At 42.3% G+C, this 24810-nt stretch overlaps 1 protein-coding gene across 1 annotated transcript in view; it reads left to right on the top strand.

Moving 5' to 3' along the window:
- The window catches only part of tmem135 (transmembrane protein 135), a 310377-nt gene that overhangs the window by 55944 nt on the left and 229623 nt on the right, over positions 1-24810 (top strand). The window contains exon 4 of the mRNA XM_055637254.1: positions 9073-9106. Within this exon, the coding sequence (XP_055493229.1) occupies positions 9073-9106 (34 nt within the window). The remainder of the gene's footprint in view (positions 1-9072; positions 9107-24810) is intronic.

The following is a 24810-nucleotide window of genomic DNA, read 5'->3' on the forward strand; positions in this document are numbered from 1 at the left end:
AAGGAAAAGAACCAAGACACAACACAATTTACACAAACATCCATCACAGCGCATCCCCTCCTCGCTGTGATGGAAGGCAAAGACTTATCTCTCCCCTGCACTCCCCATTCTCCTCCCGATGTCAGAGTCAAAGCCCCCGGCGGGCGATGGTAAGTGTCCCGCGGTCATTAAAGCTGCGCCGGGCGATGATGTAAGGCCCCGCTCTAGGTACTCTTCAACCCAGAATCTCGGGCGGGAGAAGTCGCCGTTGCGGAAGCCCCGAAAAGCGGTCTCCCAGCAGGGACCCGCGGGCTCCCAATGTCACTGTCTACCAGACCTGCGGTAAGACTCCGAATCTCTGGGGTCGGGTCGCAGCCGCGCGCCATCACAGCTCCACCCGCTCCGAACTCAGCCATGATGGTAAGTAGGTCCGCAGCTCCGCGAATGGAGCCCCAGGTCGTTCCGGTTGGAGGCCGCACCACGGAGCTCGGCCCCAACGACAACGGAGACCCGACAGAGAAAAGGTTGTGTTCTCCTTGCAGGGAAAGGATTTTAAAAGTTTCCCCAACCCCCCGCCCCCCCACACACATACCCAGTTAAAAAATAAATAAAAACTACATTCAAACGAGACAAAAAATAATAAAAAGACAGACGGACTGCAGAGGCCGCTGCGACGTGAGTCGCGCCGCCCACCCAGTTATCTGCATTGTTTAGATTTAATTTTGGGTCTAAATGCTCCACATCTACGATTTTAATTTGTCTTTAATTTTATACAAATGGCTTTATCCCATGTAATGTACACACAGACAGAAATTGTCATATGCTTCTCTTTCCCTTAAGTGATATTACTATCTACTCTGGGCCTTGTTACCATTAATGAAGACCAGGAGAGTTCGAATAGAACTAAGCATATGTTTTTAGTCGAGTTAAAGCCCTGCCAAAAGTCACAAAAGGTAAATAAAACATATGTTGTGAGAATGGTGCTCAAGTAACACTTCTTAGTGCTGAGATTTGAACTGCGGGCATCATTTAAACTTACTCTTCATCATTTTGACTTTTTTTTAAAGTCAGAGGGTGATGAATCTGTGGAATTCTTTGTCACAGAAGGCTGTGATGCCGTCAATGGATATTTTTAAGGCAGAGATAGATAGATTCTTGATTTGTACGGGTGTCCGGGGTTATGGGGAGAAGGCAGAAGAGTGGGGTTAGGGGGAGAGAGATAGATCAGCCATGATTGAATGATTGAATGGCGTAGACTTGATGGGCCGAATTGCCTAATTCTGCTCCTATCACTTATGACCTTATTAATGCAAATCATTATTTTACAAATTACTTGGTTTTCTTATTCAAGAGTCAAGAGTCAATTTAATTGTCATTTGGACCCCTGGAGGTCCAAACGAAATGCCGTTTCTGCAGCCATACATTACACACAAATAGACCCCAGACACAACATAATTACATTTAACATAAACATCCATCACATAGCTGTGATGGAAGGCCAAAAAAACTTATCTCTCCACTGCCCTCTCCCCCCCCCCGATGTCAGAGTCAAAGTCAAAGCCCCCGGCTGGCGATGGCGATTGTCCCGCGGCCATTGAAACCACGCCGGGTGGTGCGAGGTCGCACACCGGGTCTTGGTGTTGGAGCCCCCGGTGTGCGCTCGCAAAGTCCCGCGGCCATTCCAGCCGCGCGGGCCAGTGGTGTCAGGCCCCGCTCCAGGAGCTCTTCAACCCCGCAACACGGGCGGGAGAATTCGCCGTTGCAGGAGCCCCGAAAAGCGGTCTCTCTCCAGGGATCCGCGGGCTCCCGATGCCGCCGCCGTCCGCAGACCCGCAGTAGCAGCCTCCGACTCAGCAGCAGCAGCGGCATCGGCAGCAACAGCAGCAGCAGCGCTCCTCCACCGCTCCACCCGCTCCGGTCTCGGCCAGCTCCGCGACGGCAACGGTGAGTCGGCACCAGAGTCCCCGGCTTCTTCCTGTTGGAGGCCGCTCCTCGTTGCGGCCTCAACGACACCTGAGACCCGACGAGAAAAGGTCGGGTCTCCAGTGCAGGGAGAGATTCAAAAGTTTCCCCCCCCCCTCCCACTCCCCCCCCATCCCCCCACACACACACCCCAACATAAAATAACAAAAACTACATAAAAACACAGACAAAAAATAATAAAAACGCGGACAGGCTGCAGAGGCCGCTGCTGGCCAGAGCCGCGCCGCCTACCGCCATTGAATGGAAGGCAAGTAGGTGAGGATCAATCATTTTGTCTGGTGATTTAAAATTAAAATGTTGTTAGCCACAACTTGGTTAATAAAACTTCTGTCTGAACTAGAAATAAAAAACTGCAGATGCTTGTTCACCAATGAAAGTTAGAATGCTGGTAAACACCAGTGGATCATGCAGCATCTCTGGAGAACATGGATCGGTGACGTTTTGGGGTCGGAACCCTTCTTGAGATTGATTGTAGGGATGAGGAGAAGGACAAAGCATGGCAAATCATAGGTAAACACAGGCAAGGGTTTTTTTTTATGACTGGGCAAAGGACAAGATGTGAGACAAAAGGATTTGAGAGTTGCAAATTATGTAACTAAAGGGTTAAGGAGCTGTGAATTGTTTATAAATATAGGTGGGAGGGGAAGGGAGGATAGGTGCAAGGTCAGCCTGGGCTCTGGAGGTGAGAGGAGGAGAGAAATGAAGGTGTGGGGGGGGAGGGGATAATGGGTAAGAAAGGGGATGGGGTGGGGTTTGTCGTGGTTACCTAAAGCTGGAGAGTTCAATGTTCATACCATTGGGTTGTAAGCTGCTCAAACGGAATGAGCTGCTGTTCCTCCAGTTAACAGCTGGGAGTTCCTGCTGGCCTTAGTGGACTGCACAGAAGAGTTTGGCGAAACGATCGCTGAGTCTAAGCTAGGTCTTGCAGATTTATAGGAGGCTACATTTGGATGTGTTTCTTACTGGGTGTTCTTTAAAAGTCACTAGATCAAGTGGGACCCGTTGGGCCCTGTTTTCCCAACGCAATAATCCACCACTCACCCGTTCCCCCAACACAATATTCCATCATTCACCCATAGCCCCCGTGGGAGGCCTGGTCCCCCAATGCAACCTGTCGGCATTCCCTGGAGCCAACCAATCCTTAAAAATAGCGGAGCCAGCACCGCCATTCAACCGCTGGTTCGAATGGCCGACTCCTGCACCTGTTGTCTATTGTCTTCCCACGTGGGGGGGGCAGTCGGTGCTTCCCGGAGCCAATGAACGGCCTCGACTTTTGGGTGGGCGTCGGCGCTCTCTGGAATCAATTCCCACGTGGGGGGGGGACATGCGTTTTGTGAGAGTGGTTGGATTCCGGGATCGAGAAGTCAGCACCGGACAAGTGAGCGGCCTGCGGTAGCTGGTGCCTCTCCGCTCACCGCTGGAAGAACTGACACCTCTACTCCCCGGGTCGGGCGCTGCCTCCTCGACCCCGCTGATCGGCGGCAGCTGACTAGGATTCCAGAGCATCACCGATGCCTCGCATCAGCCCCTGATCCCCCGCCGTCTGTGACCGATGTTGGTTGAGCTGAAGTTGGGATCCAACTACTCTCACAAAACGAAGACGACGAGGACGTTAAAAGAACACTCAGTTCAGTCAACGCAGACTTTTGGTCATTTGTTCCTTGCGCCTGTGGAAACTCCGCTTCCATCCATCCCAACCACAGTGCAAAAGTTTAATGTGTAGGAAGTCTGAAGGAGGGTCGTCTATCCAGATGTCCGCAGACGGGAGTGTCGGCTCAGGCCTGCAGCCGGCCCCATTCGACTCTGCCCCTCCCGCCGGCGGGATGGGCTGTGTTGAGTTGGAGTTGATGCTTTTTGGCTCCGCATGTAGGCCTGGGCCAATGCCCTGCCCCTTCACCCCCTCCTCCTCCTCCGCCGCTCCTGTCCGGTTCCCGGCGGCCCCCGGACGGGACACTCGGGGGGGACGGGGACGGCCCAGCGGTGGCTGGATAGGGATGAGACGCAGGTCTGCCCCCATACAGCGGCACGGCCGCCGCGAATGTTTAGCCCGAGCGACCTATAACCTGTGCATGCGCAGTCGGAATACCGAACTGGCTTATTCAATACTGTTGGTAGTTCAGTAGTACTTCCAAAAGAATAGTGCTCTGAGAATCTGGTGATGGTGTACATTAAATGCTGCCTCCCCAACAGCCTTAATGTGCAACAGTTTGCCTACCGTTGCTGATGCCATCTCCCTCGACCTAAGCTGGTCTTTGAAATACTTAGTCAACAAGCACACCCACCACCGTCTCCTATTCTGCCATTGGATCCTTGACTCCCTGACCACAGAACACGATCAGTGAGGATAGGTGACAACACCTCCGTCACAATAATTCTCAACACCAGTGCATTCTTAATCACCCACTGTACTCACAACTGGGTGGCTAAATTCAGCTCTAACTCGGTCTACAAGTTTGTGGATAACACGCACCACTGTGGTGGGATGAATCATAAAGCAATGACAAGACGGTGTACAGGAAGTAGATAGAGAACTTGGTAACATGGTGTCAAGACAACAACCTCTCCCTCAACGTCAGCAAGAGGAGCTAATTAATGACTTCAGGAAAGATGGTGGAGTACATTCCCTAATCAGCATCAACAATGTCGAAGTGGAAATAGTCGTGTGAGCTTCAGCTGGGATTATGTATTATGAATGATCTGTTGTGGACCAACCACATTGAAGTGACAGCCAAGAAGGTACTCCGAGAAAAGCTGCAGGCCCCGATGGCATCTCGGGGCGAGTACTCAAGTCCTGTGCTACGCAGCTAGCTCCAGTGCTCACTACATTATTCAACCTCTCCCTGGACAAGTCCGTCGTTCCTGCCTGCTTCAAAAAATCCATCATTGTACCGGTACCAAAAAATGCCTCCCCAGCCTGTCTGAATGACTACCGTCCGGTGGCCCTTACCTCGGTAGTCATGAAATGCTTTGAGAGGCTGGTGAAGAATCACATCTGCGCCTTCCTCCCTCGGAACATGGACCCGTTGCAGTTCGCATACTGTCCGAACAGATCCACGGACGATGCGGTCTCCTAGGTCTTGCACACCGCTCTCTCCCATCTGGACAGCCAGAAGGGGGGCTACGTGAGGATGCTGTTCACAGACTACAGTTCAGCCTTCAATACGATAGTCCCCACCAGACTGGCCGGGAAGCTAATGGAATTGGGACTCAACACCTCCCTGTGTGCCTGGGTCCTGGACTTTCTCACCGCCAGGCCCCAGGTAGTCAAGATGGGAGGGAATACATCGAAGTCCCTCACCCTGAGCACAGGATCGCCCCAGGGTTGCGTCCTCAGCCCCCTATTGTACTCCCTGTACACACGTGACTGTGTGGCTAGGTTCAGCTCCAACACAATAATTAAGTTTGCTGATGACACTGTGGTGTCCGAGGATATGACATGGGCATCACACGCCTCAGCACTCGTGAGTAAGGCAAGGCAGCGCCTTTACCACCTCAGGCAATTGAAGAAATTCAGAGTGTCTCCGAGGATCCTCCAGTGCTTCTACGCAGCGGCGGTGGAAAGCATCTTGTTCGGAAATATTACCATCTGGTTTGGGAATTGCTCTGCCAAGGACAAGAAGACTCTGCAGAGAGTAGTGCGTTCGGCCGAACGCACTACGGGAACTTCACTCGTCCCCCTGCAGGAACTATACAACAGGAGGTGCAACTCCAGAGCAAATAAAATCATGGGAGACCCCTTCCACCCCTGCAATGGACTGTTCCAGCTGCTATGGTCAGGCAAACACCTCAGTTGCCATGCGGTGAGAACGGAGAGGTTGAGAAGGAGTTTCTTCCCAGAGGCCATTCAGACTGTAAACGCCTATCTCACCAGGGACTAACTCTACTGAACGTTTTTCCTTCCATTATTTATTATGTAAAATAATATGTGTGTTATGATTGTGTTTATAATTTGTTTGGTTGTTTGTCTTTTGCACAAAAGTCCGCGAGCATTGCCACTTTCATTTCACTGCACATCTCGTATGTGTATGTGACAAATAAACTTGACTTGACACCAACACCTCTTCTTCCTCAGGAAAATAAATAAATGTCTCCAATGATTCTCACAAACTTTCACAGATGTACAATAAAAAGCATACTTCTATGTTGCATCACAGCCTGCTTTGGAAACAGCTCAAGACTGCAGACAGTTGTGGATGTGGCCTCATCCATTATACAAACCAGACTTCTCGTCATTTACTCCATTTACACTTTTTGCTGCCTCGAGAAAGCAGCCAACATAATTAAAGATCATTCCCACCCAGTCGTTCTTTCTCCTCGTTCCCGTTGAGGATAAGATTCAGAAGCTTGAAAGCACGCTCCACTCAGTAATGGCATCTCTCCTTCTGTTACTATATTCTGTTGTGCTGAAGCAAAGTAAGAATTTCATTGTCCTATCTGGGACACATGACAATAAACTCTCTTGAATCTTGAATCTGAATGGTCCTTCCATAAGCTAGTGTACAGTCGATTGTTCCTCTACCTCATAAAATGCACTGGATGTTATCTCCATACCTGTTGTGCTATAATGCTGAGAATTATATTCTGCACTATGTATCTTTCACTTTTGTTCTACCTATTGCGTTTGAGTTTGGCTTGATTGTATTTATGTATAATATCTGATTTAATTGGATGACGTGCAAGCTTTTCATTGTACTTCTGTACACGTGACAATAACAAACCTAAACACTACATATCCACATGACTACCTGCATTTCGGATTTTCTATCATTTAATCAGGTTGTCTCTGACAATGTAAAGTCTGCTGTGGATTATAGGATGTAAACAAAACTTCTGGAGAAACTCAGCGGGTGTGGCAGCATCTATGGAACGAAGGAAATAGGCAATGTTTCGGGCCGAAACCCTTCTTCAGTCTGATGTAGGGTGGGGAGGGCGGGAAGAAGAAAGGAAGAGGAGGAGACAATAAGGGCTACTGGAAATTGGTGGTCAATGTTCATGCCGCTGGGGTATAAACTGCCCAAGCAAAATATGAGGTTCTGCTCCTCCAATTTCCGGTGGTGCTCACTTTGGCCATGGAGGAGGCTCAGGACAGAAAGGTCGGATTCGGAATGGGAGGGGGAGTTGAAGTGCTGAGCCACCGGGAGATCAGGTAGGTTATTGCAGACCGAGCAGAGGCTGTTTGTTTTATTAAAGTGAGTAGCTGAATATATTTCAGTACTATATTTTCTAAGTAGAATATCCATATGCTTAATTACAATACGGTGCTGTAATAGACTTTTTAGTCAGAGCTGCTGCACTTCAATGGAATTTGGAATTAAGTTCACTTATTTATTTGTTGAATTATTTTTTCTACTATTGCAGGAGTTATAAGTCCTGATTGTATTACAAAAGCCTTTGGTGTCGGAATTACCTTTCGTCCATGAATGGGCAGTCTCCAGTGCAGTGTATAATAACTGTTTTTCTGCAACCATTGGAATATGGCTCAATTGCTCATTGAAAAATCCTGAGCACTACTATGCACTTTTTGTAAATGTAGAGAGATCCTCTCTAGAAATTATCCTCTCAAAATCTAAAAGATGAAGAGGGGTTTCCAGTTGCTGAATAGGTGTCACTATCAAAATCATCGTCTGAAATAACTGAAGAAATGTCTGTAGTAGGGTCTGGTCCCGAAACGTTTACCCATTCCTTCTCTCCAGAGATGCTGCCTGTCCCGCTAAGTTACTCCAGTATTTTGTGTCTATCTTCTATCAAATTCAATGCAGGATTACAACCTTGTACGACCACAGTCTAAATTCCATGTGAAAGTCGGTATGTATTCAGAAACAACTTTGGGGTAGATAACTTAGAATGCTTAGGTATTTTTAAATAAAAATGATTTTGAAAGGGAATTGCTGACAGATGAGTGTTGAGGTAAAGTTACCAACCAGGCAAAGCAAGAATTTATGCACATTTGACCAATTCAGCATCCTTTATATGAAATGTCCTGTTAGTTTTCAATGTTCATAGGAAACTAAAATTTACAGGAGAGGTGAAATGTTGTTGATACTGTCTGTCTTGACAGCAAGGTATCAAATGACCTTGCAACTCTGGAATTATTTGAACAAGACAAAGTTACATAGACTTGTGCCCCTGACATATTGCAGTCATCTTTTGTGCTGTCACCTTATATCTCATAGTTGCAATATTTGGATTTGAATTCTTATAAAAGTAGAAAAATGTAATGCTGTGTATGCATACTCAGAGTTATGTTTGTTGATGTTGGAATGCCATTGTAACTTAAGTGGTAAATGGAGATTTGAAAATTTCCAAATGGAGTAAGGGCCAATTGCATCTTATCACATGCAGACTTTTCAATGACTGAATTTAAGGGCATTCCTGACGGTGAGGTAGTGTAGTTCACAAAATTTACAGTCATTGGAAGTGGATGAAGATTATTAGATTTTAATATATGCTCTGCACCTTGGAGTATGTTAACTTTGTTTCAGATTTAGTTGAGTTTAATGCTACAGCGCAGAAACAAGCTGTTCGGCCCATCGAATCCCCACTGACCAACAATCCCCACATATTACCACTGTCCTGCACACACTAGGGACAATTTACAGCAAGCCAATTAACCTACAAACCTGTACGTCTTTGGAATGTGGAGGAAACCAAAGATTTCTGAGAAAATCCATACGGTCAGGGGGAGAATGCACAAACTCCATACGGACAGCAACCGCAGTCGGGATCGAACCCGGGTCTCTGGCGCTACAAGCGCTGTAAGGCAGCAACTCTACCGCTGCACCACCGTGCCACCCTAGGTATTGCTGTGCATTTCTTCATTGGAAAGTTTATCGAGGGATCTGAGTGACTGATACTTGGATTGTGTTTTCCTCATTTTCTTGAAAACTGCTCATCGGCTCTATTGCCCTGAACTGATGTGGTTCACTTTACAAGCTTGTTCTCATTTCTCTTTTCTTTTAAATTCAAATGGAATACATTTGTAAAGATCCTAAAGCTATTACTGTTTCTTGTTCAAATGCACTTGTCCATTGCAATTAAATATTGTATAGGAATATTTATTAAACATCTGGAACTTGAGTGCCTCATTAACAGTTTTTTATTGGTTTACAGGAGAGGCCTCTTGACAATTTATATGGCAAACTTGGTAAGTAATTTCTTATTCTGGAAATTGTTCTGCTTTGCTCCATTGGTGTTTGCTGTCATAAACTCTTTTAGTGTTGTCATACGTTTGCAAGATGAAATTTTGTTGCATTTGTTTCCGAGTTCATTTTATCGATAATTGTCGACCTAGTTTGGAACAGTTTAACTGGTTATACTAAACACGGTTCACTGCTTTCCTGTATTAGAAACTATTTGATAAAAGGGGACAAGAGGTACATGTTAAGTTGCAGTTTGTGTGAAAACGTGGACATTTTAAGAAATGCATGTGCTAATTACATGATTTAAAAAAGGATATCTCTATAATTTGAGTTTTGAATATTTAAACTTATTAATGAGTTATGTCACAAAGGAAAATGAAACTCTTCTCCTTAATGATGATTTGCCTCCATGGTTTAATGTAACTTGGGTTATTTGGCTCATACATCCTGCATCTTGAGGGCCAGGACATGGATTGTAATTTGCAGTAAGTATGCAAACTTGCTATAACACATTTTACTGAATAACCAATTATTAATTGATGCAGAAATCTATATTTCTTTTGCTCGTCAAATGGATTACACCACCGTTCAAATTAAAGTGCTATGTGTGATCCTTGATTCGTGTTTTGTTAACTAACTATGGGCAGAGTAGTGGTGTGATTACTATAATTGGTCTCTGTTCTTCTGGGCTGCGGGGGGAAAAAACAAGCCAGTGCTGCTGTTTCCAATCACTATTACCGCTGACTTCTACTGGAAGTGCACACATAACGATATTGAATGAGGACAGTTTGGACTTTACCTCTGTAGTCAAAATTCTGCCAACACCTTCTCACCTTAGGCTCACATACAGAAATACTGGAGAACTGCCAACAACCAAGTAATAATGCCACAGCATGAGTCAATACCAGGAAGGGAATGTTTTAAATAACCAATTAAAATAGTTTAATCTTAAAGCCATTTCATTTACTTGAAGTAATAGATAATTGTTTTTTAATAAAATGGAGCATAGGGTATATTTCAATAAACAGATCAGCTGCTGTATTTTAATGATTCTAATTCCATCAACTGAAGCTATTTTTTCCTTTCTGTTAGTGAGTGTGTTATCAAGAAATCTGCAGGCAAATTTTATTGCTTTCACTAATATGGTATTTTTAGTACAGTGTAGTGATTCACTTTCACGAGATGCGAATTATGAAGTGCAAGGGAGCACTTGTTATTCTTTATTCAAGTAACGTCTGAACGCAGAACTGAATACCAACATGGGATAATATTTCCATCCACTTTGAACTGACGAAAGATGCTTTCTAAATGATGAGAAGCCAAGAACTGAGGATAGACTGAATAATTTTAAAGGCCGAAGTGCGGAAATCACAGAAAGCTAGTCAGCAAATATAATTCTGAAAGCCTTGACTGCTAGAGGGCCATAATACAAAACATTTGAAGTTACGTTGATTTTAAAAATCTGCAGATGCTGAAAATCCAAACAAAAACAGAAAGTGCTGGATGAACTCAGTAAGCAAGGCAGCATCTGTGGAAAGAGAAACGGCCAATGTTGTGGGTCTGTGATCCTTTGTTAGAACTCCTTCAGTTCTGATGAAGGACCTGAAACGTTAACATTGCTTTTTCCACGGATAGTCACACTTTGAATTTTTCCCATTAATGTTTGATTGGTTTTGTTGAGTTCCATTTAGAGTACTGTGTTATGTTCCAGTTATTACTTCTGAGGAAGAATATATAGAAAATAAAAATGCAGTGCATTCTCATTTGGCCTAAACTGAGGACAGACCACACTGGCGAGCTTTTACTCCTAATATAGATGACAGTGAAGTGATCTAATTGAGTGATTTAAAATTATCAAATACGTTGATATTAAACTAACAGAAGGAACCCCTCCCCTTGCAGACTCCTCTTGTTACAGGATATCTAGTGGTATTGATATTAGTGTTTAGGTATTTTAAATCTGATGTAAGAAAACAAACACATTTTCACACAAAGAGTAATGGAATAGTGGAACTCCGTCCTCCAAAAAGATGTTGAGATTATAGGTCAATTGAAACTTTCAATACTGTTTTTTTTGTTGGGGAGATGTATAAAGATGTATAAAGTATTATGCAATACGGCAATCATATGGAGTTAAAATAATGGTCAGCTGTAATCTAAATGACGTGTGGAATGGAATCAAAACGCTGAAGGCCTTTTTCTGCTTGTACGCTCTTATGAACGATAGCAGCTTTGACTCGTGCAAACAGCAAATTGCATATTGTTGTGAAGTTGCACAAATTGATCAAGGTGTTTGTGTTGACTCATAAAAGGTGCTAGTGGATGGATAACTTAGTTATTTAATTGTATACGCTCTGTTGACCATATGACTTCTGGCTGTTTATAGACTCCATGGTTACAAATATTCATTTGCAAAATCTGATTATGCATATTTCTTTGCTTTCTTTCTTGGGTAATGTAATATGTGATATAAAAATTTGCCAAAGAACCTCTTCTGGTTTGGCAATTAAGCAGATATTGTTATAAATGGGTTCCCTATACATTTTTGGTGCACAGCCGTCTGTATTACTAATTCTTTAGAAATGGTCTCAAGCCAATTTTGCTAACTAAGTTTGAATTGATTTATTTCAAACTTGAGATCCTTTTTAATAATGTGAAGCATACAGGTATGCATATTTGGTTTTCAAGTACGATCGTAAGTGTCTTTAAAAAGCCACCAATTTGTACCCATTGTAAATGACAATTAAATAAAATCCTACCAAAGCTAGAAATATGAAGTAAAAAACCTTGGGCAATCATGCAGAAACAGAAAAAGAAACATTGCCCGTAACCTTTAGTCAGAACTGGGAATCGGAGAAAGCAAGTTAGTTTTCAGTGGCAGAGAATATAGAGAATGGGTAGAACAGTGGGAATATTTATGATAGAATGTCACCGAATGAGATAATGTTATAGTTAGTCAGATTATGCTTCTTTATCTGGTGCTCATGGCAACACAATGGGACATGCCCAGCAGGCCAGACTATTATTCATAGATAGAAAAAAATTGAGCCAAAATCACGTCAGTGAGAATTGGCAAGTTTTAATGCAGAAAGGAGTAGTTAGTTACCTAAAGATGAAATATTCAATATTTTCTTGAAGATTGCAGTGTGCCCAGATGAAAGATGAGGAGTTTGTTTCTCAAGGTTGCCTTGGACCTCCTAGTAACAGTGCAAGATACCATAGGCATGCCAAAGCGAGGTGTGGGATTAAAGTGGCAGACATCTGGAACCTAATGATCTCCCCTATGCGTTAAATTCGAGTGCTTTGCAAAATGATCACCCAACCTTCCTTACAGAGACCATGCTATGAACATGAGATGCAGTACAGGAGATTGGAAGAAGTGCAAATGAATTCTGGATTCAACTAGAAATACTATTTGGTTCCCTGGATGGTAGGCAAGAAAAAGATGACATACTGTTGCCTCTTCTGTGGTTGCACGGGAAAGTGCAAGGCATGGGGAGTGGTTAGCGGGAGAGTGGACTCGGGAGTTGAAAAGCGAGTGATCCTTGAAGAATGTTGAAAAGGGAATGGGAAGGGAACATGTCTTTTGCTAGTATCTTCTTGTAACTTGCAGAAATTGTGAAGGATTACTTATTGAATGCAGAGGCTGGTGAGGTGAGGTGAAAGACCAGGAGAGCTCTGTTTTGGCTTTACAGTGAGAGCAGCCATCAGGGAAATCAGCTGTCACTGGCCGTGTCACTGCGACGCGACTTTGGCGCCTTTGAGAGGGGGGCGGGTTTAAAATGCTGTTTTTCTCCAGCCTGTTCAAATGTCAGGCTGTCAGGCTGTTTAATTGCTGATGAAATATCGCTCCGACTGCCGTTATATCAAGTTTATTAAAATTAGCGCTGGATAATTTAATAGCAGGAGTAAAATTAAAATTATCTTCTAAAGCCGTGAACGCCGACAACGGGATGGATTTCACGTATGGGACAGGTAAAGGAAAGCCGTTTATTTTACATATAAACGTGCTTCTTAGGATGCCTTTAATCAAAATTTCACGTTGTGATTATGTAAATATATGAAACGGCAGTATTTTTCCTACCGATATGGGGTTTAAATTCACCGCAACCGCAACATTCCAAACGACTGCGTTCCACAAAAACCCACTCGCAAGATGATTTAAATGGCCATTAATTTAAGGATTTAAACACTAAATTCCTTCCATTTGGCCTATAAATTCATGACAATGAGATTTAAAAATCATGTTATATTGTGAATTCTTGTGTGAATGTTATTTGGAAACTTAGGCTATTTAAAAATGTCAACCTTTTGTTTAGAAATGGATAGATGTTTAGATTAGTAATTGAATTTTGTAATTAGCTACAATTAGGTAACTAACTAATTATATGCTTTCATTTCAGGTCATTTTGTTTCATATTTGTTTCAGAATGCTTCAATCTATAATAACTGAAAATTTCATTCAGTTCTCTTAATCTTTAAGAAAGTTATGGGCTTTTGACTGTCCTTGATCACAGCTTTTGAGTTAAGTCAATGGAAAAGGAATAGGGAACAAGATGCTAATTTCTGAGTATGAAAATGGCCATAACTTTTTTAATACTGAAGATAAGATAATAGTTAAGTGTTTTGTTTGGAGGTCTAGACTTTTTTATGTGGGGGGGGGGAAGGGGGAAACTACCTTTCAGAGTCCCTACCTGGTCGGAGAGGCGGCTTTTCTCCGGGCTGCAGCTTCGACCCGTCCTCGCGGCCTACCAGCGGGCCTGGAGCGGCGTTTCCTGTCGGGGACCGCCCAGAACCTCGGCTTCGGCGACGGCACAGTGCTGGAGCGCTATCGCGGAGTGGGCGATGTCTTGCCTGGGTCGCCGCGCTGGAGCTCCGGTGAGCTGAGACCACCGGGTAAAACATTGCGGAGCTGCGGGACTGTGGAGCGACCAGCTGTGGGCGGCGGCGCTGAACTTTACACCGGGAGCCTGGGATCTCTAGATGAGATCGCCAGTTGTGGAGCTCCAACCGGCACGGCCTTGTTGGCTTCGGAAGCCGCGGCCTCCAGTACGGAAGCGGCTGTTCCAGGGTTCCCAGGCCGCTGAGAGGACTCTTCCCGACGCCGGAGCAACATCACCCAGCGAGAACGGCCAGGAACATCGGGCCTCCGTAGAGACAACTGTGGAAGCCTGAATAGGCCCGACTATGGGTGAACTGGGGTTGGGGACTGAACTTTGTGCCTTCCCTCATAATGGGAACAATTATAGGGGGATGTTCTTTATGTTTAAAACTCTTATTAATGTTATGTCTGTATTCCTTCTTTATGTGCTGCAAAATGGCAAGAAGCATTTCACTTCACTACACCTAGGTGTATGTGAATGTGACCAATAAAATACCTTTGATACCTTTGATATGATAGTGAATTAGGTGTCAAATTAAACTTCTTTTTATGCTTTATCTGATGGGATAAATTGCAGACTTGATTTTTAAAGTCTCAAAATTTTGTAACATTGCTACTATGGTACAGAAAAGCCATGGTATTTCTATTTTTTTCTTCTGGCATTTTCTATTCCTCACCTGAAGTTCTTGACCATTTGGAGTATATTACCATACACACCAGACAGTCTTATGGACTCGCCCTTAACTCAACAGCAGAACTATCATTTGGGATTATAACTGAATCTAATCTGTGCTTGCATGTGGATTTTCCTACAGCTTTGTAATTAAGATTGTTCATTGTTCAATTATTCTGTCATCAACTCGATAATGCTGAGCTCAATGACATCACCCAAAGCAACATTGGCTGAAATTATCAGAAAGGGAAAGTAGTTGGAGAGGAAGCAAAGGTTTTCAATCCTAAAAAAAATGACGCCCCACATATCTCCTTTATACTTTGCCCATGTTACTGTAAAGCTATGCTCATCTGGCCGAGTCTTTTCATTTCAGGCAATAAAGGTGAACCTTTCAGTTTGCCATCATTATCATATGAAATTTGATTATTACTAGGGTCAGTTTAATGGGATCTTGTGAAATTTAGGAGTTACTGTACATACATTGTTTAATGTGGCAATTAACATTTTTTTAGGCAGTGATTCCACTCTATTGACTATTTTGCGTTCTTCTGCACAAGGGGAAAAAATTAAGGCCATTATGCATCACTCTTACAAAATTCAGAGATATCTTAGAGTATGAGAACTGCATATGTTTTGTATGGCACAGTAAACCACTGTTATAGTTTTGCTAACTCTGTGGCCCTAAAAGGCCCTAAAATTATACAATTTTCTACATGGAGAATTCCTTCAGATGCTTTGAGAGTGTTTAATAGTCATATGTACTGACAATGGAACAATTAAATTCTTACCTGCAACAGCATAACAGGCCTTTAAACTGAAGGCACACAGATAATTCACAATGAACAAAAATTCAATAAATGAATAAACCCAACACAAATGCAAAAAACTCTCCTAAAATTATCAGTGCAAATAAAGACAGTCCATAGTTCATGGTGAAGTGGTGATCTTGGTGCTGTGGTGTAGGGTTCAAGTGGTTGTTTGGAACAAGCTGTTCTTGAACATGGTGGTCACTGTTTTCAGGGTCCTGGACCTTCTACTAATTGTGGAATTGTGAAAATGAGAGCATGGCCATGGTGGTGTGGGCTTTCATGGTATTGACTACCTTTTTGAGGCAGCGCTCTCCTATAGATGGTGGGAAGATCCCTACCTGTGATAGACCGAGCAGTATCTACCACTCTCTGAAAAGATGGCGCCTTTCTGTGGTGACATTTTGCAAGAAGCAAACAGACATATTTCAAAATAATATGGCTTTTAATATTTTTTTTATGTTAAATAAAGTCGAAACGTACGTTTCTCTCTTTATTTTGTGCTTGGTAAGATATTTAATGTTGGCTGAAAGTGTGGCTTCTCTTATTTAGTTTGCTTTATGTTAATATTTCAATGTGAAAGACTGATCAGTAATTTTGAAGCCATTTCATCTATTATGCACCAGGGTTCCAGTTAAGCTGATCTTATTGATAATTAACATTGGAAAAAGTGAAGTGCTCACCATAGATGTCACAAAGTGCTAATGGGCATTTTTCTTCTTATTTGGGGTCAACTGCTGATGCTTCACTGCTAACCACAAATCCAGATCAAAATCAAATAGGATAAAGAAAGAAAAGTAGCAAGGGAGTGGAAGACAGGATTTTTGGAGTGGAAAAGGGAGACGATGTGTAAAGCCATCATCAAAATCTTCAATAAAAACTAGAGGAATGAGATTTCATTCTTGCCTAAGCGGGTGAATTATAGTAATTAACACATTCTATTTCATAGAAGGGTCCTCGAGATACTGAAACGCCTTTAAACAGCATCTTGTAGTGATCTAAGTTTGATCCATGGTGTAGGTGATGGACATCTAGACATAGACATAGACATAGAAAATATTCCAGCACTGCCATTCATTGTGATCATGGCAGATTGTCCCCAATAACCCGTGCCTGCCACCTCTTGCACAATGTTGAGAGAGTAGGGAGACCGCTGTGATCAAGGGGGATCCGCCCCGCCGAGAGCTACCTGGCAGGAAGCTGTAGAGAATGAAGGGGAACCCGGCAGATGGCCACCAAAAACAAAAGGGGATCCAGCAGGGGGTCGCCGAGAACGAAGGGGGACCCGCCGGAGCTCCCGAGATCGAAGAAGGACCCCGTGGGGGGCCGTCTGATGCCTTGTGTGGTGGTCGGAAGAAAATAGGACTGTTCGGTGAACTTTTGTAACATTGTCTGTGTCAGTAACATGGCGATACTTGTGTGGGTGGGATTTGCTTTTACCAGGTTGTCTGCAAAACAAAGCATTTCACTGTACCTAGGTACATGTGACAATAAAGTATCTTTGCATCAATGAAGTGTTGAAAATTCATGGGCACTCAGTGTATTTTCATTGGAAAACCAGTCGGTGAGAAAGCTTTTTTGAAAAGCTAACAGTGGAGTGAGTGGCATGACTTTGACTGGAATCTTTTGGTATCAGTGTTTAACTATGCCTGTATCACTTCTTGTGGTATTTGCACTTAAAATAATGGTGAAGCACTAACCACGTGGTTATCTTGACCGCAATTTTTGGTCATTATCTTTTAATACATAACTTGGTACTCGAGGGACAATGGAATAATGAGATGTTGAAATGCTAAGAATTATGTTTTTTCCTTGAACCTTGTGCTACACATTTGGAATCATTTAGCTGAGACAGTTGCTTATATTTGATCTATGATGTGAAATTTCACAGGGGTCTGCTTCAGTACTGTGTGTGACTTTAACTCTCGGCCTGGCTGTTTCTTTTGTGGCTAATGAGCTTTCTCCTCTTTTTAAAACGCTGGTGTGATAAATTTGTATTTTGCGGCAGCTAAATCTAGATCCACGTAATTTCTTCCAGCGATTAAAATCTGTCCATGTAAGGCACCTCAGTAACATTTATTTTCACCTCCCATCATAATGCAGTACTATCCAAACCCCCCCACCGTCCCAAATCCCTTTCCTAATCGCTAAGGATTCAATTTTTTACTGCACGTTAGAAAGTGAGGTGCGAGGTGACATTTGCCTCATTTGCTATGAATGTTGCTCAAAGTAGCTGGTCACAAAGCTTGGTCAGAATGGTTTATTTCAGCTCAATATATAGTGGTTGATTCTTCTTTGCAAAAAATGAGTCTTTTGTGAAATGCTTTATCGAATAGTTGAGGGTTGGATATAATCCATTGAGGAAAGACAACAAAAGTTTCAATCTACCTGTTACTGACAAGCAGGAAGGGAGATTAAAACATACTTGCACATTGGAAAATTAAAGTGAAACACGACTCGACAGACATATTAACGTTACTAATTTACTCATAACCAAAATTTCCTGCTCTCTCTCTTTAACATTGTGAAACTGGCACCAGCTGTTCTAAAGAAATATAGTGTAACATTCAGTTTGTTGTAGCACTGTGATGACTTCATGATGGAAACGTTTGCTGGTTTAAAAAAAAATCCACGTGGGACTCATTTGAAATAATGCATCAGAACTGCATATTATGATCCAATTCTTGGGACATAGTTTATTTTTATAATGTTATTTGCTTTATAACTTGTGCCTCATGAAGAAGTTTCATATAAAGAGAAGGTAAAGTTGTTTCTTTGACCTTGGAATTATAGTTTGGCTATTAGTCTGAGCACAACAAGTATATGTTATTTTCTTCCCCGTTTGATTTACTTCATGAAATTATTTGCATTTTCTACATGGGGAAATATTAGCATAATGTGTACTATAGTTTTAGGACCTATATTATCTCTGGTTGAATAGTAACGTGGATGTTATTTTTGATGAAAAGTTCTGCATAATACCACAAATGTTCTTATACTTTTCACACTGCTTTCAAGAGTCATATATCTTTGAACAAACATAATAATGTGACAGATTTTTAAAGAAGTCCCAACAATTTTGCATGCAATTTCTCAATAGTTGTAAGAACCATGTGCCACTTTGCTGTGCACACAATTTGTGGCGTTAGCTTGTTACTAATAGGTTATTCTTGAGGCTTTTCACATTGCACGCGGAAAAATATATTAACAGTTATGATACATAGCTCTGCAAAGAATTTGACCTCTTAAAGTAGAATTATTTGCCAAATTTCTGTGGAAAGTGTACAGCTGTAATGTATTGGTTAATTGTAGCAATGTAGTTTGTTCAGAATATATTTTTGAAGAAGGAATGGTGTTAGTTTAAATATATTTTAAATATTCGAGGCAGAAATTTTCAATGAATACCTTGTCAGGAAACTCAGTAATGATTTGTATTTTTGTTGAATGTGAACTGGTGTAGACACACGTCCCAGCATTCATCTAAATCTAGGATGATAACTTGTTTTTAAAATTGTTGACGTTTTGTATTATTTTATTCGACTAACAGTCAATTAAATTGCACAGCTTTATGTATGTTGCAGCTGCTCCTCCACCAAGGAATAATGTACTAAAAATACTTGGATATACTTTTCTCACTAAAGTGTGCCTTTAAATGCCCCAAGATTCTTTCCATGCATCTTTCATTTTTATTGCTCTCTTGGCAATAGCTTTTGAAAGATTTTTGATTACGCACAACCAGCTCGAAGGACATTTTGTGCGAGCCCTGACAGCAGTTTTTCCTGCCAGCACCACTGCTGCGACTGAGTTGTTGTCCCATAGTAATCGACCTTTAAGATTATGTTTCCTTTGTGGAATCAGTTTCCTCTGTATATCATTGATGAACTGAGGTTGAATGAATTGAGATTGTTTAGAAACATGTCAGCATTTGCAGCCATGGAACATTGAACAGTTAAGGGCCTGTCCCACTTGCATGCGATTACATGCGTCTGGCGCGACCAAACGTGGTCACTTGAGGTGTACCGGCACCGTAAGGGCCTGTCCCACCAGCATGTGATTGCATGCGTCTAACACGACCAAACGTGGTCGCTTGAAGTGTACGGCCTCGCAGGGGCCGGTCCCATTCGAACCGCGGAGGCGCATGGAGTTGTGTGGGGCTGGTCCCGACATCATACTCACCAATCAGCTGGGCAGGAGGAGGGCTGACTGAATTTGGACGTCAAACGGCGTCTGGCGGTGACATCATCATGCAACGGCACGCCGGGCAGTGACACCATGCGCAATGCCACGCGTTAGGCGTATGCCCTCAAGACGCTGCGTACGACGTCAAGACGCCGCGTACGCCCTCAATGCGCCTGCGGGCTGACAGGCCGTTGGCGCACGGGATTTTCGGACAGTGCAAGATTTTCTGAGTCCCGCGCGATGTCAGGTCCAGCCCCGCACAACAGCGATCGAAGTGGGACCAGCCCCGCGAGGCCGTACACCTCAAGCGACCATGTTTCTTTGCGCTAGACGTATGCAATCGCATGCTGATGGGACAGGCCCTGTATGGCCGCGTGAGGCTGGTCCCACGTAGAAGCGCGGAGTTGTGCGGGGCTGGTCCTGAGATTGCGTGAGGCTCCGAAAAACTAGCAGTCCAAAATCTTTGCGCGCCAACAGCCAGTCGGCACGCAGGCGCATTGTGGTTGTACGCAGCGTCTTGGCTGCGTACGCAGCATCTTGACGGCGTACGCCTAGCGCGTGGCGTTGCACATGGTGTCACTGCCCGGCGTGCCGTTGCATGATGACGTCACTGCCCGACGCCGTGCGATGCCCAAATTAAGTCGCCCCCCCCCTTCTGCCCAGCTGATTGGTAAGTATGACGCAAATTACGTTGCGCGCGAACTTAGCGCAAACTCTGCTTCCGTTTGGTCGTGCCAAACGCATGTAATCGCATGCAAGTGGGACAGTCCCTTTAGGAACCAAGCAGTTTTGTGGCAAAGTATGGTACATTTGTAACTTTTTTGCTTGTGAAGTTTGGTTTGCTGAGTCTTTTTAACTCTGTTCTATTCAATGGAAAAATATATGGATTTCTGCTCTTACTGTGACTCATCCAAATTAAACTGCCTTTCATTTTTTTGTTAAATAGGGCAGGATTACTATTTGTTTTATACTGTGCTGTAATTATTTAAAACCTTTGTCAAATAGTTTATTTGTATCTCATTTGCACCTGTAAATTACTGGTGTGTTTTCTTGAATTGCAGTTGCATAATTGGGTGGCTTTACAAAAAAAAAAAAAAAAAAAAAAATCTTATTTTTCTTTTTTTAATGCTGCTGCTTATAGTCTCTAGGAAATATGACTATTCACCTGCTGAATTTTTATTGTTTATGGGAGACAATTTTGATAGTCAATCTATGGTGGGATATTTCAGTGGAGTAATTCAGACTCCATTGCTCAAGCTATTTTTATTCTTCTCTTGAATGCACAATATATTGATTGCATTTGTATTGTTATTTGCAATTGTATTGTTATTTGCAATTGGAATTTGTGACTAGCTAAATAACACTCAGACCACTGAGCAATATGTACAGATGATTGATTGTGATAGAAAGTTGTTTTAAAAACTTTTTCTTCTCGGTAAATTCTCAGATTTTGTGCCCGTTATTAAATTAGTTAGAATTGGTTTCCTCTTGAATTAAAGGGGGACGCACTTTATGCTAATTTTGTCAAACATTGTGTGTACTGATGTAAACCTTTGTGTGCAGTACAATTTTGGACAAATTTTGTTGATCTGTAATATTTTTGTAGCTCCAAGGTCAGGCATGTTAAGCTGTACAATAATTATTTATTGCTTATATTAATTGTGTACAGAGAAAGGCTATCTCAACCATCCACGACTAGTCTGCTCAAGGATAGGCTATCTCAACCATCCACACTAGTCTGCTCAAGGATGGCTACACTTTGTATAAACTCGATATATGCTGGATGACGTCATATGATTGGTTTCCTTAAAGAACCACCAAATAAACTGCACCATAATGCAATCAGCAAATTTCAAGTAGAAACTAAATGTTTTTATCAGAAACACTATTTGAAATTACTTTTGCTCATGATATGTTTTCGCTCACATCCTATATGTTCGATTTTTGATTCTTTTACTTCAGAATCTGGCACAGGTTAACTTGCATCAGTTAGTCTCTGCTTTCAGATTATCAGGAGCTGAAATTTGGAACAGGACAATTTAGCTTCTTGTGCCATAAATCCACCAAATGTGTTGTGAGTACAGATACATGGTTCCCTAAAATTGACGAGTAAGTGAACAGTGTGTTAAATAATGCATTTAGCATGCTTGCCTTCATTGGGAAGAGTATTGAGAACAAATGTTGGAACATCATGATGCGCCTGTACAAGTCATTGGTGAGACCACACTTGGAGTGCAATTCTGGTTGCCCAACTACAGGAAGGATGTCATTAAGTTGGAAAGGGTGCAGAAGAGATTTGCCAGGATGTTATGGGGAGAGGTAGGATAGCCTTGGACCTGCAAAGGACATTATTGGAGTGATATACCCCATTATGACGGTAGACAAAAATGCTGGAGAAACTCAGCGGGTGAGGCAGCATCTAGGGAGCGAAGGAATAGGCGATGTTTCGGCTCAAGACCATTCTTAACCAAATACTCCATTATGACAGTAACATTCACTGATGGAACCACCTAGATTGATGTTTTGGAAGAGCTTACTAGATTGGAAGTAGACTGCTGCAGTCTACCATTCCTTGAGTTACCAACACTGGACATTGGTCTATTACCAAGAGATTAAGGACTGGTAATCATTTGGTTTTTGAACTACTTCTGCACACATCATATTTCGCAGGGCAAATCAGATCTGAAAGCATTCAGTGCATTTCCAATCCAATTTCTGTTGGCAGAAATACGTTCTTCCTTTCTATGATGCTTTGATTACAAACTTGGACATTTTTCTCTAGATCTATGCTGTTAGCAAGGTATAACATCACTGAAGGTAGACATAAATGCTGTAGAAACTCAGCGGGTACGGCAGCATCCATGGAGCGAAGGAAATAGGTGACGTTTTGGCCCGAAACATTGCCTATTACCTTCGCTCCATAGATGCTGCTGCACCCACTGAGTTTCTCCAGCATTTTTGTCTACCTTCGATTTTCCAGCATCTGCATCTGCAGTTCCTTCCATAACATCACTGATGTATTTGTCATTTGATTCAGATACTCTGCTGTAGTGTCGTAGACTTCATATGTGGATATTTGATGCCATTGCAGTTGCTTTGCCTTTTCCTACTGAAATTGAGCATTTCATGAGTTCTCAATGCAAGCTAGTAGCTGTGCATTGCCTGATTAATCCAACAATTTATACCACCCCATGCTGCTTGGCTACCTGCCATTCAGTCGAGACCCAAAACATCACCAATTTATTTTCTGCAGAAATGCTGCCTGACCTGCTGAATTTCTCCAGCTTTTTGTGTTTGTCTTCGGTTTAAACCAGCCTCTGCAGTTCCTCCCTACACATTTTCTCTTCATGAAATACAATGGCTTCACATTATTAATGCCAAATATCAACATCATCACCTAATCAATCTATTTAAACTGTGAAATAGTTTACTATTGCCTGTACCTTTTACAATGCCATCCTAAATTTACTTATTCTATTACTTTCTCACATTGGTGCAACAGATGGTGTTGCTGCGTAGTAGCACCAGGGATATGAGTTCTGTTTTGACATGGTGATATTGAGTTCTTCCTGGACTGCATCTGTGACTGCATTGTATGCTTTTATTTCCCACATCCCAAAACATGCTGGTAGGTATACCAATAAGCAATACCTGGTGTTGTTTTGTAGCATAAATCATTTTAAAAGATTGAGTTTTTAGCTCCCGTCATTTACCTCGTGCACTGGCTAAACATTCCTACTTGTAATGAACTCTGGTAATGAGATCTTTGTTGCAATATCTCAGAATGTAAATTTCATATTTCTTGTAATGTTTGTTTGCTATTGAAAAAATTGACTGATTGTTTATTGAAGATAGAAAATGCTTTGTGGTATATAAGATATGCACGATGTTTTAATCATACACCAACAAAAGAGTTATGGGGCTTTTGTTAGTAATTATACAAATTGAGAACTTTTACAGTTGAATTATTTTTGCTCGCCATATTCCCTGTTGAGCAGGTGACATCTGACCTCTGATGGTGCGGATCTTCAGCTATGAGAGAACAGGAAGCAAGGATTTTTCTGCTCATTGTTTTGTTTTGTTTTTCCTTCCCAGTCTGCTCCCAAAAGTGCTTTGCTATTTGAGGCAAGTTGATTGCTGCTGTGAAGAGGTTCATGACACTGAACTTCGTCTTGTCAGTATTGATTCTAAATTACTATCCATTGTGTTATCCAAACCTACATGATTTTTTTTTCCCCCCACTTAATCTTGGTTAGGTAGAGTATTTGCTGATTTATAATTGTACATGAACATTTAGTGTCATCAGTTATTCAATTCAATTCAATTCAATTCAATTGAATTCGACTTTAATGTCATTGCACAAATACAAGTATGGGTACAACGAAATGCAGTTTAGCGTCAGTCCGTAGTAATAGTGCAATATAGAAATAAAAATACAGAATAAACAAACAATGTGGACGGAGAGACTGGAGAAATCTATCGGCGGGACTCCGAGTTCAGCAAAGCAAAGCAAAGCAAATACTTGTTTTCCAGCTTTTTAAACTATTGGTGGTATATGTGTACATCCAACATTTCTATAATTACAGATGATTTGCACTCGTCTAATCATTTGTTTTGCCTTTTGTATGTGGGGTTTGTCATGTTAGGTTAAGTGTGCCTGATTAGCAGCCAGCACCTGGAGCGTTCTGGCACACCTCATTCAGAACAGTGTAATCAAGAGTACAGATTTCCTAGTAAGGCATTAAAACTGTCAAGAAAACTTAAGCGAGAAGGACACAAGAATGCCCTTCAATCAAAATGAATTTGAAAACTGGAATCACAAGTGACATATAAAATCTTTCAAAGTATTCTGCTAATTTTGATGTTAATGTTGAGCTTTCTTAGTGATTTTTATTTTTTAATACCAGATAAGTGCTATTGAAATTTGCCAGTAATCCAGTAGCCATGTTTCTTTTCTGATACATGTAGCCACTTTTCTATGTTCATACAAATCACTGTATCAGAACCCATGTCAGTGCGAGGAATCTCACCACTTGTAGTAGGTAATCGGCTTTATTGGTCAATTTATCATAGGACCCTTTGCAGAATTGATCAAAGATGGAATTTTGAATCATTGAAGCATATGCCACATTTCTATGAAGGACTTACCTGAAACCAAGTATAGTGATG

Source organism: Leucoraja erinacea, chromosome 6 (assembly GCF_028641065.1).
Source record: "Leucoraja erinacea ecotype New England chromosome 6, Leri_hhj_1, whole genome shotgun sequence".
Classification (NCBI taxonomy): Eukaryota; Metazoa; Chordata; class Chondrichthyes; order Rajiformes; family Rajidae; genus Leucoraja; species Leucoraja erinaceus.